Source organism: Malaclemys terrapin, chromosome 12 (genome assembly GCF_027887155.1).
Source record: "Malaclemys terrapin pileata isolate rMalTer1 chromosome 12, rMalTer1.hap1, whole genome shotgun sequence".
In the NCBI taxonomy this organism is placed as follows: Eukaryota; Metazoa; Chordata; order Testudines; family Emydidae; genus Malaclemys; species Malaclemys terrapin.
The window spans coordinates 30,201,623-30,219,928 of NC_071516.1; the positions used below are offsets into that span (position 1 = coordinate 30,201,623).

Consider the following 18,306-nt stretch of genomic DNA (forward strand, 5'->3'; position numbering starts at 1 on the left):
GGATGGGCAGGGATGGTGTCCCTACCCTCTGTTTGCCAAAGCTGGGAATGGGCAGCAGGGGGTGGCTCACTTGATGATTACCTGTTCTGTTCATTCCCTCTGGGGCACTTGGCATTGTCAGAAGACAGGATACTGCGCTAGATGGACCTTTGGTCTGACCCCATATGGCCGTTCTTATGTTCTTCCATAAATGCCACTCCACCCCTTGGACAGCTGCCGGCCCCCATGCAAACCCATTTGGCACATGGCTGTGTGTGCACCCATAGACATGTTGGCTGATGCACAGATCCCCATGCAAGCCCCCACTGAGCAACATGCTGGACGTTCAGGGCAGTCCCTGGGCAGCACTGGTGGTTGGCAGCTTGAGGCAGAGAACCCTGCTCTCCCACTCAGTGCCAACAGGCAACGTATCCCTTGGCCGGGTCCAGCATGCGGGCGTTCGCTGAGCCAGGCTGTGTCTCTGTGTGAACGCAGAGATGTCTCTGCAGATATACATGGGAGTGTCAGCTCAGGAGGTGCCCTATCCCTTTGCAGAGACCTGCAGCCACCCAGAAGATCTGCTCCCAAGCGGCCCCAGCAGGAGGATGGAGCAGCCAGCACCCAGTGCATGAACCTTGCTGGAACTTACTTGGCTTCCTCCAGCTCCTCTGTCCTCTGAATGGCATCTGTCTCATACTTGGTTCTCCACTGGGCCACCTCAGCATTGGCCTTCGACAGGGTCCTCTGGAGCTCCCCCTTGGCTTCCACCTCCTCCTCGTACTGCTCCCGCAGCAGGTCGCAATCATGGCGCGAGGCTTGCAGAGCATGAGCCAAGGCATTTTTGGACTGCAAAGAGGAAGGCAGGAGAGCCGAGATGGGCAGCGGGCTCCGCCCAGGCCTGGGGTGGGAGTCAGTCTTCACGCTTAACCAGTGCTACCCAAGGCCGGGACCGGCTAGGACAGTGCCTCCTTTAGCGCGGGGAGTCTAGCTCCAGTGAAGGATGCTGGATTGCTGGCCTGGGAACTGGTGCTTTCTGTGTAGGGCACGTCCCACACCAGCAGCAGCAGTGCCGGTCTCCCCTCCTGTGTGCCACAAACCGGCCCTGCAGGGGCAGCCTAGCAGAAGGGGGTTCAGCCTCCCTGGCCACTCTGCTGAGACTGACCCCAAGTTGTGCAGTGGCAGGGGTGCATGTGGGGGTGTGCAGAGAGCAGCCTGCTGGGTGACAGACCAACACCCACCAGCTCCCTTCACACAGGGCCCCAGAAAGCCACTGCCTGGGCTGAGCGACTGCTCACGACTTACCAGGGTTGGATCCAACCCCAGCACCAGGCGCAGGGTCCCATTCCCAGGGTCTGTGCTGGCCAAGGCCCCCCCGCACAGCTACCCTCCAAGACATGTTTTTCCTGCTCAGAGCAGTGGCTTCAGCCCCTTGCCGGGCTTGGCTGAGCTGGGTGCCCCTGAGCATGGCCAGGCCCAGTGTCGGTCTGGCCAATGACTGGCAGTTTGGTGGATAGAAAGCTGGCTAGATCGTTGGGCTCAACCGTTAGTGATCAACAGCTCAATGTCTAGTTGGCAGCCGGTGTCAAGTGGAGTGCCCCAGAGGTCAGTCCTGGGGCCGGTTTTGTTCAACATGTTCATTAATGATCTGGATGATGGGATGGATTGCACCCTCAGCAAGTTCATGGATGACACTAAGCTGGGGGGAGAGGTAGATATGTGGAGGATAGGGATAGGGTCCAGAGGGACCTAGACAAATTAGAGGATTGGGCCAAAAGAAATCTGATGAGGTTCAACAAGGACAAGTGCAGAGTCCTGCACTTAGGACAGAAGAATCCCATTCACTGCTACAGGCTGGGGACCGACTGGCTAAGTGGCAGTTCTGCAGAAAAGGACCTGGGGATTACAGTGGACGAGAAGCTGGATATGAGTAAACAGTGCGCCCTTGTTGCCAAGAAGGCTAACAGCATATTGGGCTGCATTAGTAGGAGCATTGCCAGCAGATCGAGGGAAGTGATTATTCCCCTCTATTCGGCACTGGTGATACCACATTTGGAGTATTGCGTCCAGTTTGGGCCCTCCCGCCACTACAGAAAGGATGTGGACAAATTGGAGAGAGTCAGCAGAGGGCAATTAAAATGATTAGGGGCTGGGGCACATGACTTACGAGGAGAGGCTGAGGGAACTGGGCTTATTTAGTCTGCAGAAGAGAAGAGTGAGGGGGGATTTGATAGCAGCCTTCAACTACCTGAAGGGGGGTTCCAAAGAGGATGGAGCTCGGCTGTTCTCAGTGATGGCAGATGACAGAACAAGGAGCAATGGTCTCAAGTTGCAGTGGGGATGGTCTAGGTTGTATATTAGGAAAAAACTATTTCACTAGGAGGGTGGTGAAGCACTGGAATGGGTTACCTCGGGAGATGGTGGACTCTCCATCCTTAGAGGCTTTTAAGGCTTGGCTTGACAAAGCCCTGGCTGGGATGATTTAGTTGGGGTTGATCCTGCTTTGAGCAGGGGGTTGGACTAGATGACCTCCTGCGGTCTCTTCCAACCTTAATCTGCTATGATTCTGTGATTTTCCATCCCGTTCTAGGGATTCAGGTGCAAATCCGCATTGCTGGGCTGCCCAGCTCCCTTCCTGGCTGGCCAGCAAACCTCCCTCCCACAGGAGAGAGGCCCCAGAAAGCCAGTTGTCTCCATCACACAGCCTTACCTTGGTCTCTTCTTCCAGCTGCCTCTTGAGTTCCTCAATAGTCTGGGTAAACGAAGTCTTGCCACGGCTCAGCTGGTTTATAAATGACTCTTTTTCCTCCAGCAGCCGGCTTAGCTCCCCTAGTGCAGACAAAGCCAAACAACCGCAATGGAGCTGGGCAAATGGAACCCATGCAAGGCCGTGTGCTCGTGTCCTTTAGCTCCCTGGGGCCCCTGACCAATGTGGCGCAGAACTGACCCCCAACTGCCTACGGTTCCAGGGAGCCCAAGGTGATGCACTCACTCACAGCAATAGGCCTGAGCCCATCTCTGAGCTCCCGCAGAGCTGGAGGAGTCTGGACCCGGCCTTGCAGTTATGGCCCATCACTAGCTCAGAGTCAGTCAAAATGGACTTTATCTAGCATTTCCCATCCCCCAAGCAATGAGTTGGATCTCAGACAGGCTGAGAGGAGCTGGCAGCTAGTCTGGGCCCTGGATGGTCCCCACATGGTCTAGGGTAGCAGAACCTGGCTTGCTGGTAGGGGGGGTGTTGGCCTGGGCAATGGGCCTATTATCCCTTGTGCCAGGGGCTCTTTATCTCTCACCTGGGCAGCAGGGACCTCAGCTTAATGTCCCAGCTCCCTGATGCACTCAGCCCTTTCAGCACAGATCCCAGGAGAATCTGAGCAGAACCCAGCCTTGCCGGGGCTCCAGCCTGGCATCCTTGGACCCAAAGGCAGCAGCTGCACTGCTGGGGCGGAACTCTGCCAGCAGGTAGCTTCCTGCTGTTAACACTTGAGGTCATGGCACATTCCATAGCCACACTGATGCTGACACTACTCCTCTCCTGTTCTGTCTCGGCTGGCCACGCTGCCCGCCCTGAGTGGGGCTGGCGGGTACGTTCAGCAGCTGCTCAGCTCCTCAGGGCACCGCTTTGCCAGAAGAGCACATTGACCTCTCCGAGAGGCAGGACAAACTGCAAGTGGCTGATCCCAGACCCCCGGTTTAGCAAGCCCAGCCTCGGGGCCCCTCTCAGCCAGTCCCGGAGCTGGGCGAAGGCGTTCCGAACCTACCGTTCTCAGTCTGCAGCCGGCCGCGCTGGGTGCTCACTTCGGCCAGCTGGCGCTGCAGCTCATCCACTTTGGACTTGGCCTCGCTCAGCTGGTCCTCATACGTTCGGCACAGCTTCTCTGCATTTGCCTGCAGCGAGCAGTCAGGGCAGCGTCAGATCGGCAGCCCTGAGCTAGACAACTTTGTTCTTCCAAACAGGCTCAGCTGCTGAACACACCTCCCCGGGAACTGTCCTGTCTCCTAGGCTATGGTTTGAGACTGGGTCATCCCCCCTTCTCTGACCCAGCTGAGTGATGCAAAACAGGATTCCCATTAGCCTCTGACACAGAGCCCTGCCAGTAGGGGACCCTCGCATGTCCCCCTCGGTAGAGGAACAGGACCTGCAGCTGCCTTCAGACAACTCAGCTGTTGTTCTGCACACATGCAGCATCTAGGGCTTTCAACGCCAACGGTTCCAGCCTTTGCTCTGATCTTAGCAGCTTCAGAGCCCCCCCTCCCGCCCAGCACAGAGCAGGTACGCGTCGTTATCCTCACTTGCAGCTGGAGGCAGGAAGGTTAGTGACTTGGCCAAGCGAACATCAGAGCTGAGCTCAGAGCCCCAGACTCTTGCGCAAACCACCTGCACTTGCCGTGTTAGAACTTAGAGCCTGCCTCGGCCTCCAGCCGCTCTCAGGCACCCTAATCCCCCACCCCTAAGCAGGTCTGGTTCCACCCAGTGGGGAGCAGCCCTGCTCACAGCTCCCCAGCCCCTCACCTTGTTCTTGGTGAGATACTCAATGTTGGACGACAGGTCGTCCACCTCCATCTTCATCTCACTCTTCTCCTTCTCCAGCTTTTGCTTGACCCTCTGCAGGTTGTCGATCTGCTCGCCCAGCTCAGCCACAGTGTCGGCGTGCTTCTTGCGCAGGACCGCAGCCGTCGACTCATGCTGCAGCGTCGCCTCCTCCAGGTCCCTGCGCAGCTTCAAGAATTCTGCCTCCCGTTTCTTGTTCATCTCCAGCTGGACAGCCGTCACGCCGCCCGCCTCCTCCAGCCGCTCGCTCAGCTCCTCCAGCTCCCGCGCCACTTCCGCGCGCTGCTTCTCCACCTTGGCCCTCGCCGCTCGCTCGGCCTCCAGCTCCTCCTCCAGCTCCTCAATGCGGGCCTGGCGGGGGACAAAGCGTGGCAGGTGCTATGGGGCCAGGCAAAATGCTGGCAGCACCAGCATCCTTGCCATCCCAGCTGAAGCGAGAGCCTCACTGCAGCACCAAGCCACCCCACTGGGACAGGCAGCCAGTGCCCCAGGCTCCCGGGCTGGGCTAATGTCCCAGCGGCAGTCCCAATGCTGACTCTGCTAACACGATCACCCCTAAAGCCTTTGGAGAGCTGGGTCTGAGCCACCCAATCTGGGTCCAGCTGTGAATCCGGATTCCAAGCCCAGCCCCACCCCCATAGCTAGGGCGATCCAGCCCTGGGGTTCTGGTTTGGTCCTTTGTGAGACGGGCCCAAACTGTGACATCAGGGTTTGGGGGGTTGGATTTGAGGTTCTGGTGTGCAGGCAAAGGGCTAGCTCTCTCCCGGCTGAAAGGCCAGGAGCTTGTCTTTGAGTTTTTAATTAAAAAACCCGCAAACCCAACCCCATTTAACCTGCCTCCCCTACAGATCCTGCCTGGCATTGGTCCGGAGCGCACCAGCCCCACTGCGCTGGCTTGGCTTTCCCCAGGCATCCCTGCGGGGCTCAGTGAGGTCAGTGCTCAGAGCGCTGCTAACAAGAACACCTCTCTCAAGGCCCCACACAGGGTCGGCACGTAAGGTGCTCCTGGGCTTCTGGGGAAGCCAGCTGGCTCCATTAGATCTGAAACGTGCCCAGCTGAACTGGGATCGAGTCCCCAGGGCTGGAGAGAGGGGTGGGGGAGACACACTAGCTCGGACGTCCCGGCAGGAAGGGATGGTGGAAAGCAGAGCCCTCTCCACACAGCTCCCCAGAGGAGGCAGCAGGCCCAGGGAGGCAGGCAGTGCTCTGCCCGCTCAGGGACAAGCTTCTCTGTCCGCCCTGGGGCACTCTCCTCCCCAGCCCCTGGCTGTTCGCTGCACAACACTCCTTTACCTGCAGCTCTTTGATCTTCTTCTGTAGCTGGGCCCCAAGCACTTGCTCATCTTCAATCCTTGAATTCAGCTGGCTTGTCTCAAACTCTTTCCTGCACAGAACCAGGACATAGGCCTGCGCTTAGGCAGAGAACAGCTGCCAGGCCCCTCCTAGCCTATCCCCCAGGGGCCAGTGCAGGAGACTTCCCTGCAAGCTAGTGACTCGTGCTTTGTCCTGTACCAAGGGAGGAATGAACCTGTACTTGCAACCTATACTGTTCAGAGAACTCTAGCAGAGCACCTAAGCCAACCCCTCTACATCGGCTTCCCTGGGGGACACACGGCCCATCCCTGGATCAGGGCGGTTCCCCCGGGGGCACACGGCCCATCCCTGCCTCGGGGCGGTTCCCCCGGGGGCACACGGCCCATCCCTGCCTCGGGGCGGTTCCCCCGGGGGCACACGGCCCATCCCTGCCTCGGGGCGGTTCCCCCGGGGGCACACGGCCCATCCCTGCCTCGGGACGGTTCCCCCGGGGGCACACGGCCCATCCCTGCCTCGGGACGGTTCCCCCGGGGGCACACGGCCCATCCCTGCCTCGGGGCGGTTCCCCCGGGGGCACACGGCCCATCCCTGCCTCGGGGCGGTTCCCCCGGGGGCACACGGCCCATCCCTAGGTCGGGGCGGTTCCCCCGGGGGCACACGGCCCATCCCTAGGTCGGGGCGGTTCCCCCGGGGGCACACGGCCCATCCCTGGGTCGGGGCGGTTCCCCCGGGGGCACACGGCCCATCCCTGGGTCGGGGTGGTTCCCCTGGGGGCACACGGCCCATCCCTAGGTCGGGGTGGTTCCCCTGGGGGCACACAGCCCATCCATGAATTGGGTTGCGGTAGGTGATATCAACCCTGCCAACTTGTCAGTTACATTTGCAGCCTCTGGGGGCTGCAGGTGACAGCTCAGCACAGCAGCGTCTCTTAAAGCTTTGGGTGCTTTTCTTCCCAAAGCCTGGAGCGCTAGAAGGCAGTTTGATCGGGCGGGTAGAGTTCTGGACCACGAGTCAGGAGATCTGCCTCTGTTCCTGCCTCTGCCACAGGCTCCCCTGGGTAAATTACTGCATCCTCTGAGCCTCAGGCCCCACGGCAACATGGGGATGAGAACCCCTCCTGCGCTGGGCTGGTTAGACCCTCTCCCTGAGTCTCTGGGTCGTGCCCAGCGCAGTGGGTTCTGAGCATGGCTGGGATCACTAGATGCTACAAAGGAGAACAGCAGTTTCTAGTCTGGAAACAGCCCCAAGAAGTGAGAACTCCAGCCCACTGCACCCACAGGCCTGCTCAGTGCAGGAGGACGCAGGTGGCAGGAGCGGCGCCTGCTGGGGTTGGCTGCGGGGTATTTCCCCGGGCACTGTCAACACTCACTTTTTGAGTTTCTCCTCCAGTTGCTGCTTGTCGTTCTCCAGATCCATCACAGACTCCTGGGTCAGCTTCAGATCCCCTTCCAGCTTGCGCTTCGCTCGCTCCAGGTCCATTCGGATCTTCTTCTCCTGCTCCAGGGAACTTTCCAGCTGGAGAGAAGGAAGAAATGTAAATTCAGAAGGGAAATACTCCCTCCAGTGCCCCTGACATCTCCTGCTTCTCCACTTCCTCCTGCCTCTGATGAGAGGTCCCGTCTCCATTGCTGGCAGAAACCTAGCATGGCATCTAACATATCTCCTTTGCATCGGGGCAGTTCCGCTGGGGGCACACAGCCCATCCCTGCAACGGGGCGGTTCCCCTGGAGGCACATGGCCCATCCCTGCGTCGGGGCGGTTCCCCTGGGGGCACACGGCCCATGCATGGGTTGGGGCAGTTCCCCTGGGGGCACACAATCCATTCATACAATGGGATTGCTGTCACTGGTCTTTCATTCATGTTTTACTCACGTCATCCACTTGCTGTTCCAGTTTGACTTTGGCCTTGGTCAGCGTGTTGACTTTGTCCTCTTCAGCCTGCAGGTCATCTAGGGCCTGCTGATGCGCCTCCTGCAGCGCTTTCTTCTCCTTGGTCAGCTTGGCGATGATCTCATCCAGAGCCGCCATTTCTTCAATCAGGTTTTTAACCTAGGCCGGCAGAGGAAGAAGAGAGCTTAACTCCGCAGGAGTCAGGGGGTGGGGGCAGAGGAGAGCTTAACCACTACATCACCACCACTGCCTTCATCTCCATCACCATCGCTGCCATCTTCACCATCCCCACCACCACCTTCCTCACCATCATCGCCATCACTGCCCTCATCACCACCATCCTCACCACCACCACCATGACTTCCACTACCTTGTGTGATGCTGTATGGAATATGGGAGACACAATGATATTATGGATACCAATGTTGTAAAATTGCAATGAATCGTGCTAGATATGCCACGTAAGGTATCTACAAAAATGTTACAATTTGCCAAATATGATCATCTTGTTTTTATGTTTGTAGCACCTTTGTATTGTGAGTTATAGATAGGTAGGATATATCTGTATTTCCAATCTTGTGTTGTGTTTCTGGGTGACACCCCCAGACAGATTGGCATCAGCACTAAGCCAGCTTGATGGCCCATCAAGGGACATCAGCCGTACAAGAAACCAAATGAAAAAGCCAGGGAACACATCTGATGAGTCAGCAAGCCATGTAAGGGCATGCCTATGGACAAAGAACTCTAAGGCTTTTCTATGTGCTGTGAAGCTTGTGTATGGGCCACAGAAAATACAATCCTCATGGCAAAAGAATATAAAGGGCAACTGCAACATCTCCATTTTGTCTTCAGGCCTGCTTCCCACTGGAGTAAATTTTCTACAAACTGAAGCTCTGAGCAAAGGCCTGAATGACCTATCCAAGCTGTGGATATATTCCAGGGGGACTTTCAAGCCAGCAAACTCACCAATACTGCTAAGAACCTGATATATGGATTCTGAAGTCTCTGTATGTATCTGAGTGCTTTACATTTAATAAATCTCTTCTTGTTCTTTCTTTTTTCCTTATAATAAACCCTTAGTTTTAGATACTGAAGGACTGGCTGGCAACATGATATTTTGGGTAAGAGCCAAACTAATATTGACCTGGCAATGTGACTGGCCCTTTGGGGATCAGAAGAACATTTTGTATAGTTTTTAAATAACTTCTCACTGTACTGGACCTAGGTGCCAATGGGGAGCCAGAGAACTGGAATGCAATCAGGGGGCTGTGTGATTTCCTTTTTTTTTTTTTTTTTTTGAGTTTCTTGATAACCAGTGTGGGGAATCAGAAGCACAGTTTGTGACCAGTGAATGTATTTCAGTGTTACCCACCAGTCTTTGGTATTATCTGCGCTCCCTTTTGCAACCTGCCCTGACCTTGGCATTTCCAGTGAGGGCTGCCCTAGGCACCACCACCATCTCCACTAACATCACAAGCACTGCCATCCCCACCACTGCCTTCATCACCTCCATCACCGTCAGCAGCCTCACCGTCACTGTCACCATTACTGCCTTTAGCCCCATTGCTCTTGCGGGTCTGTCATGGGCTTGTTTCTTATTCCAAGGCTTTCACCAGCTACACCAGGCAAAACTGAAGGCAGTTTTTGCAAGTGGAAAATCGTGGCATTACCCCCAGCTTCGCTTATTGCTGCACAGACTGTGCAATGCTCTGGAGCCAGAGAGGTTTTTGCTCTTTCAGATACTACCTTCTACAGAGCCCGGCTGCATTTTGCCCAGCCCTATCAGAGACTCAGCCCTTCCTCTCACACCCTAACAGCAACCTCCTCTCCCTGAGCAGATCCCAGGGCTCCTACAGTCACGACACTCAGGGAAGCCATCGGGAGTGTGGCCACAGAGCTCTGTGGAGCCCCCAGTAACTGGCAGCAGCAGTTGCACAGTGACCCCTCTCACATGCAGTGCTGGTTACCTTGTTCTCTGTGGCATGCTTCTCCTTCTCCACCTTGGCCAGCGTGAGCTCTAAGTCATCAATGTCCTTCTTCAGCTCAGCACATTCATCCTCCAGCTTGCGTTTCTTGGAGGTCAGGTCCGCGTTCATCTCCTCCTCGTCCTCCAGACGCTCCATCAGCTCTTTCACCTTGGCCTCCAGCTGGATCTTGGTTTTGATCAGCAGGTCACAGCGCTCTTCTGCATCAGCTAGGTTGTCTTGTTCCTGGAAGAGGCACAAGGAAACACATGCTCATCCATTTCCCCCAGGAAATATTACCAGCCAGGCAGGGGTCCTAGCCCCTGGCAGAGACCACTACACCCTCATTCTCCTGGACACTAGCTGCTGATGCTCTTCACTTAATGTAGAGAGCAAGCACAAGCCATTCAGGCAGATGGAAGGAAGCTTTTGTTTCCTTCTGGCACGTTCCCACCCTTTCTCTTCCCATCCCTTAGGGCCAAAGGGGAACAGGAGAGCTGCTGAAGCTGATGCTGGTCCTTCTGCTTCAGGTGTTTCAGGTGGTGGGAGGTGCTGGACTGACAGTGCCTGGAGACTGCACTCCAGGGAGCAGGCATAGCTTGGCCAGCAGACACTCATGCTTCCCACCCATGTGCTGCAGCCTGTTCTGGTGGGGTCACCTTCGCAGAGCGGCCCATTCATTCCTCAGTCTCTGCCCTGACACAAGGGTTCCCCTTATGAAGGGACTTTTTGTGAGACGGGCATTTGCTCAGCACTGGACTAAGGCCTTCCATCTCATTTCATGCCAGCCGCTGAATGGCCAGCAGATGACACTGGACCATCGCTGCCTAGACCAGACTGAGCAGTGACCTAGAAATTCTCCATTCCTGAGCCTTGCTCCTTTGAACCATCCTGTCCACAGTGTCAGGTTCTTTTCTGAGCCCTCTGGGGTGCAAGGGGCCAGAAGGCTAGTGGTTCCCATCTAAGGGACAGTTCTGGCTTGTGGTATTACATTTGGCCTTTCCAGTGGGGTATGCCCATGCCTACCCCCACTCTCACCACCCACACCCACACCCACATCTCCCCCTCCAAGGAGCTGTACACAGGGCTTACAGCTTGAAGGTGGAGAGACAGGTCATTCTTCTCCTGGATCATGGTAATTTGTTTCTCTTCTAGCTCCTTCCTCTTAACCTCTGACTTCTCCAGAGCTTCCTTCAGCTTCTGGAACTCCTCCTTCAAGGTGGCCATCTCCTTCTCAGTCTGCGCCGACCGCAGCAGAGGCTTGATCTTGAAGAAAAGCTTCATCCAGGACCAGTTCTTGACAGCATTGAAAGCACGGATGTTCCACTGGATGGTGTAGAGCGCTTCCCTGAGGCATGAGAAGGGCAGGCTTAGTCAAACTATGACGCTCAGGGACTCCCTGCTGGCTCCCACCCCACAAACCCCTTCTCCTTAGCTGGCACGTGCTGGGATAGGTTTTCACAACAGCTCAGCATGTCGGGTGCATGTCAGGGGTTGAGCTCCTTGGGGAATCTGGCCCTGGCGGCAGCAATTCCATGATGCTTATGTACAGCAACAGAAGGGTCAACAATGGCCTCAGGTCTGGTCCATGGCCTGGAATGCGTTGACCCTCCCAGGGGTTTCTATCCCAGTGCATCCCTCGCGAGCCCTCAACACTGACTGTAGGAGACTTCCCAAATATGGGGACATGGCTTTTTGTCTCCTGCTGCCAGCCCCTCTCAGCCCCGCTTTGCAAGCCAGGGAAAAACACTCCTTTGGCAATACAGCTGACACGAATGCACTTCTCCTGAGTTGCTGGGATGCTGTCCTTGCCTGCCGCCTGGAGAATCCTCCACCGCTCAGCCTGAGCGGCCCAAGGAGGAAACTGATCTGCCTTATACAGTCTCCATTCCCTCGCCAGGAGTAATACCGCCCATGGATGGCACTGCTGCCTGTACAGCAATGGGAGAAGCGATCCCCTGGGTGGAGCAGGGCTGGGGGAAAAGGGCATTCCGTCCCATGGAAGAATGTGATATTTCAGAACTTGGTTTCGTTCTGATTTGGAATGAAATTCTCCTTAAAAGGGAACGGAGCTGCAGGCAGGCTGCTGGGCGGAGCTGCCCCAGAGCCATGAGCTTGGGAGCCAGGACTTCTAGGCTCTCGGCTCCCCATCTGCCCAGGAGCTGGGCGGGCGAGCTGCACCAAAACCAGGCAGGGCTCTGCTGGAACTTCAGCAACATCAAACCATCGCCACAAAACGGTTCCATTTTGATTGATTGGCAAAGGTTTCATTGGAATTCCATCCAGCTCCACCCCTGGGCTTGTCTGACCAACCGGGCATGGTGGGAGGTTCATCCCTGCCTGCTCTGATTGGATGGCAAAGGGTGAGCGGTGCTAGCAGGGCGGGCCGCCCCTCTAGCTGCTCTACCTCCGGCTGATGATCTTCTGATACTCAATGCGCATCAGCCGCCCACGGATTCTGGCCTGCAGCATCGTCAGGATCTTGGCCAGACGCTCGTCTCGCATCTCCTCCAAATGGCCCAGCAGACCAGCTTTGAAAAACACCTGCAAGCAGGGGAATAAGAGCGGAGCTTATGGAACTAACGGGCACCCGAACTCTCTGAGCAGCCATCAGGTGCGTGTGATTCAGGGGCTCAGGGCAGCTGTTGGCTGCTCAGGAGAGATACCTGAAGCAGACACTGCATTCTCTTTGCCCTGCAGAGGGTGCCATATTTCTCTGTGGCTGCGGTACATGCTCAGGTGCTGCAGCAATTCGGAGGGCAGACCCCTAGACGCCATTTCTTCAGCGCCTGAGTGTGTGTCATTAGCGCTGCCTGGTGTGGACTCACAGCGTTAGTGCACCACAGCCCGCTCGGTGACGTGTGCCCCGATTGCTAGGGCAGGGCCTAAGGGAGCTCTGAGCCAGCGACTGGGGTGATGGGAGCCTGGGGAAAGGGAGTCTTTGCTGGACCCTCCTCCCCACCTGCCTCTCTGCCCTTCCCTAGCTACCCATCTCCAACTGCCACACTGAGCCACCCCCAGTGGAAGAGCAGGCAGGCAGGGCAGGGGCCTGCAGCAGGAGGGCCTAGTTTGGGGGCGGTTTGGAGCAAGAGCTCTGGAGGCGATGAGCCCTGGGGAGAGCAGAGTGAGCTGGAGCTGGAGGAGAGCACTGGGAGCTCTCACCCCTCCCCTCCCTGCAGCTCTGCAAGGAGGAGTCCCATCCTCAGGGCAGACCACCCAGCCCCACCTCCCTCCCTGCCTGCCCGAGCCCAGCTGCCCTCCCCTCTCACCTTGGTGTGACCAAACTTGTACTGGGAGTGGTCCAGCTCCAGGGAATTCAGCAGCTTCTCCGTGGCCTTTCTGCTGTCCACAAACTTGTCATCAGGAATGGCAGCAGGATTCAGGATCCGATAGCTGCAGAGACACGGCAGAGGGGCCATAGCACCGAGCGGGTAGCTCCCCCTTACTCCACGCACGGAGGGACCCAGCCAGGAACACGTCTGTGCGACACGTGCTATGGCCACGCTGGACACCGGCAGCACCATGGCACAGGTCGTGTCCTGGCTTGTGCACCAGTACCCAGCATGCCTGGCCAGCTCAGAGCTGCCTCCTCTGTGCTGGGATCTGCATGATACAAGCACCATGGGGCTGAACTGCCAGGATCAGAGCCAGGCCAGCAGGTGGCCGATTGTGCCTGGGCCAACACTTCCACCCAGCTCCGAGCTCGGCTCACAGAAGCAGGGAAGGAATTGACTGGGCTCTGTGCATCTGATGAGGCGAGCCTCATTAGCCCCTGACTGACATTCAGCCTCTGCCTTGGGCTCCGGCCTCTCACTCCAAACACCATCATTTGGGGGAGAGCTGCACAAGACCCTGCTGTATCCACGTTAACCCAGGTGCATCAAGGAATTTTGGACGGCTTTGCCCTGGGAAGCAGGATGAAGGCACCATGAGCAGCAGGGCCAGTGGCAGAGGGCAAGCGATGTACGTGCAGGGTTCAGATGAACCCCCACGTGCTGGGGAGCAGAGCGGAGCCTGGGGCAATCTGCCCCTTGCCTGAGCTAGTTCCCAGCAGCCAGGGGAGAGAGAGGGGAGGCATTACCGCTGCTTGAAATCAGCGTAGAGGAGCCTGTTGGGGAAGCCTTTGCGGCAGATGCGAATGCCCTCCAGCACGCCGTTGCAGCGCAGCTGGTGCAGCACCAGGAAGGCGTCCATGGCTCCTGCAGAGGAGAGAAAGCAGCCGGGGTTGTGTCAGCAGGGCCCACGTTGGCCGGGCTGGGACCTGAACCAAACCCCATGGCCAGCGGGGCTGGCGAGCTGAAAGCGGAGCCTCCAGCTGGACCTGGATTTTGCACATGGCCCCTGTTTTAATAACAGGTTTACCCCACTCACTGGCCTGGACTGAAACCCAGTGCTGTGGCCTGGGCCCCCTCTGCTCTCTGAGGGTGGCCCGTGCTATGTGTGTCTCCCATGCAATGGCAGAACACAGGCCCGCATGTAGCTTGGGAAGGATTTTCCTTCCATCTCTGCTGCTCCTGCCAGGAGACACTGGGAGGGGTCGAAGCAGCATCCACAAAGCGCAGGTGTTTTACCCACAGCTCCTGAGGAGCAACCCGCTTGCTTCTGGGTTTAGACCCCTGTAAAGGTCCTTGTCACTTTTGCATCCAAGGGGCCCATGCAGACAGGGAGCTCTCCTATGGCCCCTCTGGGCAGCCCTAGGGCACATGGTGCAGCTGGAGGGGAGTGCGTCCCCTCACCCTTTCTGACAGGAACTGGAATTCATAGGCCCAGGAGAGACATCTGTCAGGCCTCCTTAGCTGGGAATCAGTGACTAGAGGTGGGGGATGGGATCCTCAGAGCTCTGGTGGGAACAGGGGGGATCCCTACACACACAGCCCAGAGGAGATAATGATGGGTTGCCATTAATCCGAGTGCTGTTCCCAGGCCAGCCCAGCCCAGCCCCGCCCCAGCCCTGCAGCTGCATACCTGGGGTCTTGGTCTCATTGGGGATGATGCAGCGGACGAAGTGAGGCTGGGTGGCACGCAGGTTGGTCATCAGCTTGTTGAGGTTCTCCTGTAGGGCAGATACGAGGGTGAGGCGGGACACGCTGCCTCTGCCCTGCCGGGTGTCGCCACTCGCCTCGCGTCCCCCTGCCCCCTCATCAGTACCCAGTATAAAAGTCCCCACCCTGCTGTCCCACTGCTTGGGCCGAGCCCCTGGCTAGATGCCAGCACCAGTCTGAGCCCAGAGCAGAGCCTGCCCCCCTCTCAGACAGGGGCTGGGGCCGGCAGTGGTGCTGGGTGTCACAAGCACCAGCGCTGTGGAGCGGGGCAAGGAACCAGATGCTTTTGTTCTTAGGAGTGAATTTAGGGTTGGTGACAGTGAGGAGCTGAGCCAGACCCAGTGTGCGCAGAGGCTTGGCAAGCTCCCACTCATGCCCCTCAATGCCACCAGCAGTGCCCTGCTAGCCCAGCCCTGGGCTCCCCAAGCCCTCTTCTGCCGATGCCCCTTCGCCCTTGCCTAGCTCATTTCTTGGGTATGTCTTCTCAGAGGTCTTTGTACCTTCCCAAGGCTGTGGGAACAACACCCTAAGCCCAGCTTCCATAGAGAGGTCTCTGGGCACTGGGGGCCTGCAGCCGCGGCACTGCACTTCTTTGAGGCTCTCCTGAGCAGCCTCTGGGTGGTGCCATTCTCCACAGGGGTTTGCCATGCACGGTAGGAGCTCCCGAGCACGTTTTCATTTGTAGCTTGGGGATGGAGTTGACCCTGGGAGTCTGGAGACAAGAGCCAGCCACACCGGCGTCCCCCGCACCAGCCACGCTCCTTGTGAAAAGTGCAAGGACAGGGCACAGCCTGGGGGGAGGCATTCCCCCCACCCCTGTCTCACTCAGAGCATGGGTGATGCATGATGTTTGTTTCTGGGACTTCCTTTCCCTTTGAGCAACGGCCCAAGCCACCCTGAAGCCCTGCCCTTCCTTGTGCCATGTCAAGCTACCCCCTCTCCTAGGCCAAGGGCTCGACAGGCAGCCCCGGGCTCTCGGTAGCAGACACCCTGCAGCAGCTAGACTGACCCACTCACAGCAGCATGACTCTAAGGCAGAGAGGCCTTCCCTGTGCACAAGGAAAGAGGCCAGTGGGTTGAACCGGGGGCCCTCCGCTCTGAAAGCCCCCTCATCTGACCCTGGAGCCAATGGAGACTGGCACAGCTGCTGCTCCCCTGTCATTGCAGGGCGAGACTCTTCCAGCAGGATCTAGCTTTCGGCTTATGAACCCCAGTCTGGTCTGGTTCTCAGCTATCCCCCTGGCTGCCTCAGTCCCTGCCTGGACAGAGACACCCCCGGAGTGAGTGCTGTGAACAGGGTTCAGAGCCCTGTGCTGCACTGAGCTAGCAATCTGCTCTAGCCATCTCCCAAGGCAGGAGAGCTGCAGGGCGGCTCCATAATCCGCCCCTGTTCAGAGCCCCGTAAGATCCACCTTCATTGTCTTCTGCCAAGGGCTGTCCTTCCCGCAGTCCAGAGTGAGGAGAGAGGTAGCACAGACTTAAAGTGATGTTCATGTAATACATTATCTAAACATCACTGCAAGTCTTAACTGCCGCTCTCCCAAAGGCGGAGACGCTGCCGGGCGCCGGGCAGCACAGCCATCGCGGGCTCAGCAGCGGCACAAGCCCCACCTCAAAGGGGGGTATTTTCTCTCTGTCTGGGACCACAGGTCCTTAGCTGAGCGAGTGCAGCGCGGAGAGGAGCTAGCAGCCGGGGGCTGAGACTGTTCCCGACCCGGCACAGAGCTAGCACCTGCTCCAGGGTTGAGGACCTGTCACGCCCACGCAGCAAGAAACACCAACCCTGTAGGGTCTTTGTGTCTCTTACGGCATCAGGGGCTTGTGAGGGAGATGCCCCCAGGCTGTATGAGGGGCTGGGATGGATTCTCGGAGGGGAGTCTTCACCCTCCAGTCCTGGGTGTGGGTCTCGCTCTTACCTTATGCACCTGGGACACCGTTTGGAAGGAAGCCGCCTTCTTACGCTTCTCCTTGACCCCTGCCTTCGGTGGCTCATCTGTTGGAGGGAAACAGGGTAAATTAATGACGCCAATGAAGTATTGCTTTGTGGTCTGTTGTGTCTGTTGCACTTGAAAGGCTCTGGGTCCCATGTTGGTGCTGTTAGATGAGCCACAGGCCAGCTCTGGGCTTGGGAGTGGGGGAGGGGGGGTGAGGCAGGAGGATGGAGTGTGCAAAGGGGGAAGAATGGGTGTGTGAGGAGGGAAGTGGGTGTGTGAGGTGGGAGGTGGGTGTGTAAGGTGGGAGGAAGGAGCGTACAAGGGGGAAGAATGGGTGTGTGAGGAGGGAAGTGGGTGTGTGAGGTGGGAGGTGGGTGTGTAAGGTGGGAGGAAGGAGCGTACAAGGGGGAAGAATGGGTGTGTGAGGAGGGAAGTGGGTGTGTGAGGTGGGAGGTGGGTGTGTAAGGTGGGAGGAAGGAGCGTACAAGGGGGAAGAATGGGTGTGCGAGGAGGAAGGACTTGGTGTGTGGGAGGAAGGGGTGTGCAAGGAAGAAGAATGGGTGTGTGAGGCGGGAGGTGGGTGTGTGAGGCAGGAAGAATGGGTGTGTGAAATGGGAGGCGGAGGGGGTTTGTGTTGGGCCCAGACGCGGTGGCAGAAGGCCTATGAGCATGTGAGCAAGGAGAGTGGAAGTGTGTGTGGGATCTGTGAGCACGTTAACAGAGGGGCGGAGCTGTGTGTGAGTCCCCCGTCTCTCTCCTCACTGGGGAGTGGAAGGTGGCTCGTGAGTCCTGGCATGGACAGAATTCCCTGCCTTGCAGATCTTAGCAACCCCGCCAGCACCGGGCGCCAGGTCTCTGTAACGGGGGAAATGGCAACACTTACCCTGGACTACACCTGCAGAACAGGGTAAACCTCTGCTCCCCTCTGGTTTTGCCCAGCTTTCCTGTTGGGATTCCCCTTCACTCCCATGACACCATCCCCCGCTGGGCTCCCCAGCACTAAGCTGCAGCACCCCCATTGCCCAGGGAGCGAGAGACTGTGCATGGGAGTTGAATCCAGGTCTTTCAGGAATCAGTGCAGCACGACACCCCAGGTCTCTTGGTAAGCAGAGGATGGCCAGTGGCAGATTAGCCACTGGGCTAACAAGGCCCATGCTTAGAGGCTCCAGCCAATTGGGGGGCCCAGAAAAATGGGTGCCCCTGTGCCCTGATCCTATTTCCCTGGCAGGAACATGGGGGGGCGGGGAAGTGGGGAGACTGCAGGCAGAAGGGGTGGGGAGGGGCACCCACTTGCTCTGGCCCAGGGCCCCACAAAACCATAATCCACCCCTGGTGATGGCCTTCTGTCAGAGCCGCTGCACGCTGCAGGCCTGCTGGTGCTGGCAGAGAGCAGTTCTGGGCAGCTCGTGAGGTGTTCCCTGGTGAGGTCACGGTGTGTGTGAGGGGAGAAGTGGGGCAGGACCACGGCTCACCTGAGGAGGAGCTCACGTAATTCTCATATAAGCTGCCCAAGAGCTTGTTCTGCGATTTCTGGAAGACGCCCACCACTGTCTCATTCAGGGGGTCTTTATTCTTATCCAGCCAGCCAACAATGTTGTAGGGCACCTGTCACCACAGGACAAAGAGAAGCAGGT

The 18,306-nt window shown here is 57.6% G+C and overlaps 1 protein-coding gene across 2 annotated transcripts in view; it reads right to left on the reverse strand.

Moving 5' to 3' along the window:
• Nucleotides 1-18,306, reverse strand: part of MYH7B (myosin heavy chain 7B) — a 52,690-nt gene that overhangs the window by 7,899 nt on the left and 26,485 nt on the right. For both annotated transcript variants that reach the window (XM_054045581.1, XM_054045583.1), the window contains 15 exons: nucleotides 18,145-18,277; nucleotides 16,655-16,731; nucleotides 14,662-14,749; nucleotides 13,778-13,895; nucleotides 12,966-13,089; nucleotides 12,104-12,240; nucleotides 10,789-11,044; nucleotides 9,700-9,942; nucleotides 7,715-7,891; nucleotides 7,212-7,357; nucleotides 5,822-5,912; nucleotides 4,490-4,879; nucleotides 3,738-3,864; nucleotides 2,687-2,805; nucleotides 629-825 (listed from right to left, as the gene is read on the reverse strand). In XM_054045581.1, coding sequence (XP_053901556.1) covers nucleotides 629-825; nucleotides 2,687-2,805; nucleotides 3,738-3,864; nucleotides 4,490-4,879; nucleotides 5,822-5,912; nucleotides 7,212-7,357; nucleotides 7,715-7,891; nucleotides 9,700-9,942; nucleotides 10,789-11,044; nucleotides 12,104-12,240; nucleotides 12,966-13,089; nucleotides 13,778-13,895; nucleotides 14,662-14,749; nucleotides 16,655-16,731; nucleotides 18,145-18,277 — 2,423 coding nt within the window. The remainder of the gene's footprint in view (nucleotides 1-628; nucleotides 826-2,686; nucleotides 2,806-3,737; nucleotides 3,865-4,489; nucleotides 4,880-5,821; nucleotides 5,913-7,211; nucleotides 7,358-7,714; nucleotides 7,892-9,699; nucleotides 9,943-10,788; nucleotides 11,045-12,103; nucleotides 12,241-12,965; nucleotides 13,090-13,777; nucleotides 13,896-14,661; nucleotides 14,750-16,654; nucleotides 16,732-18,144; nucleotides 18,278-18,306) is intronic.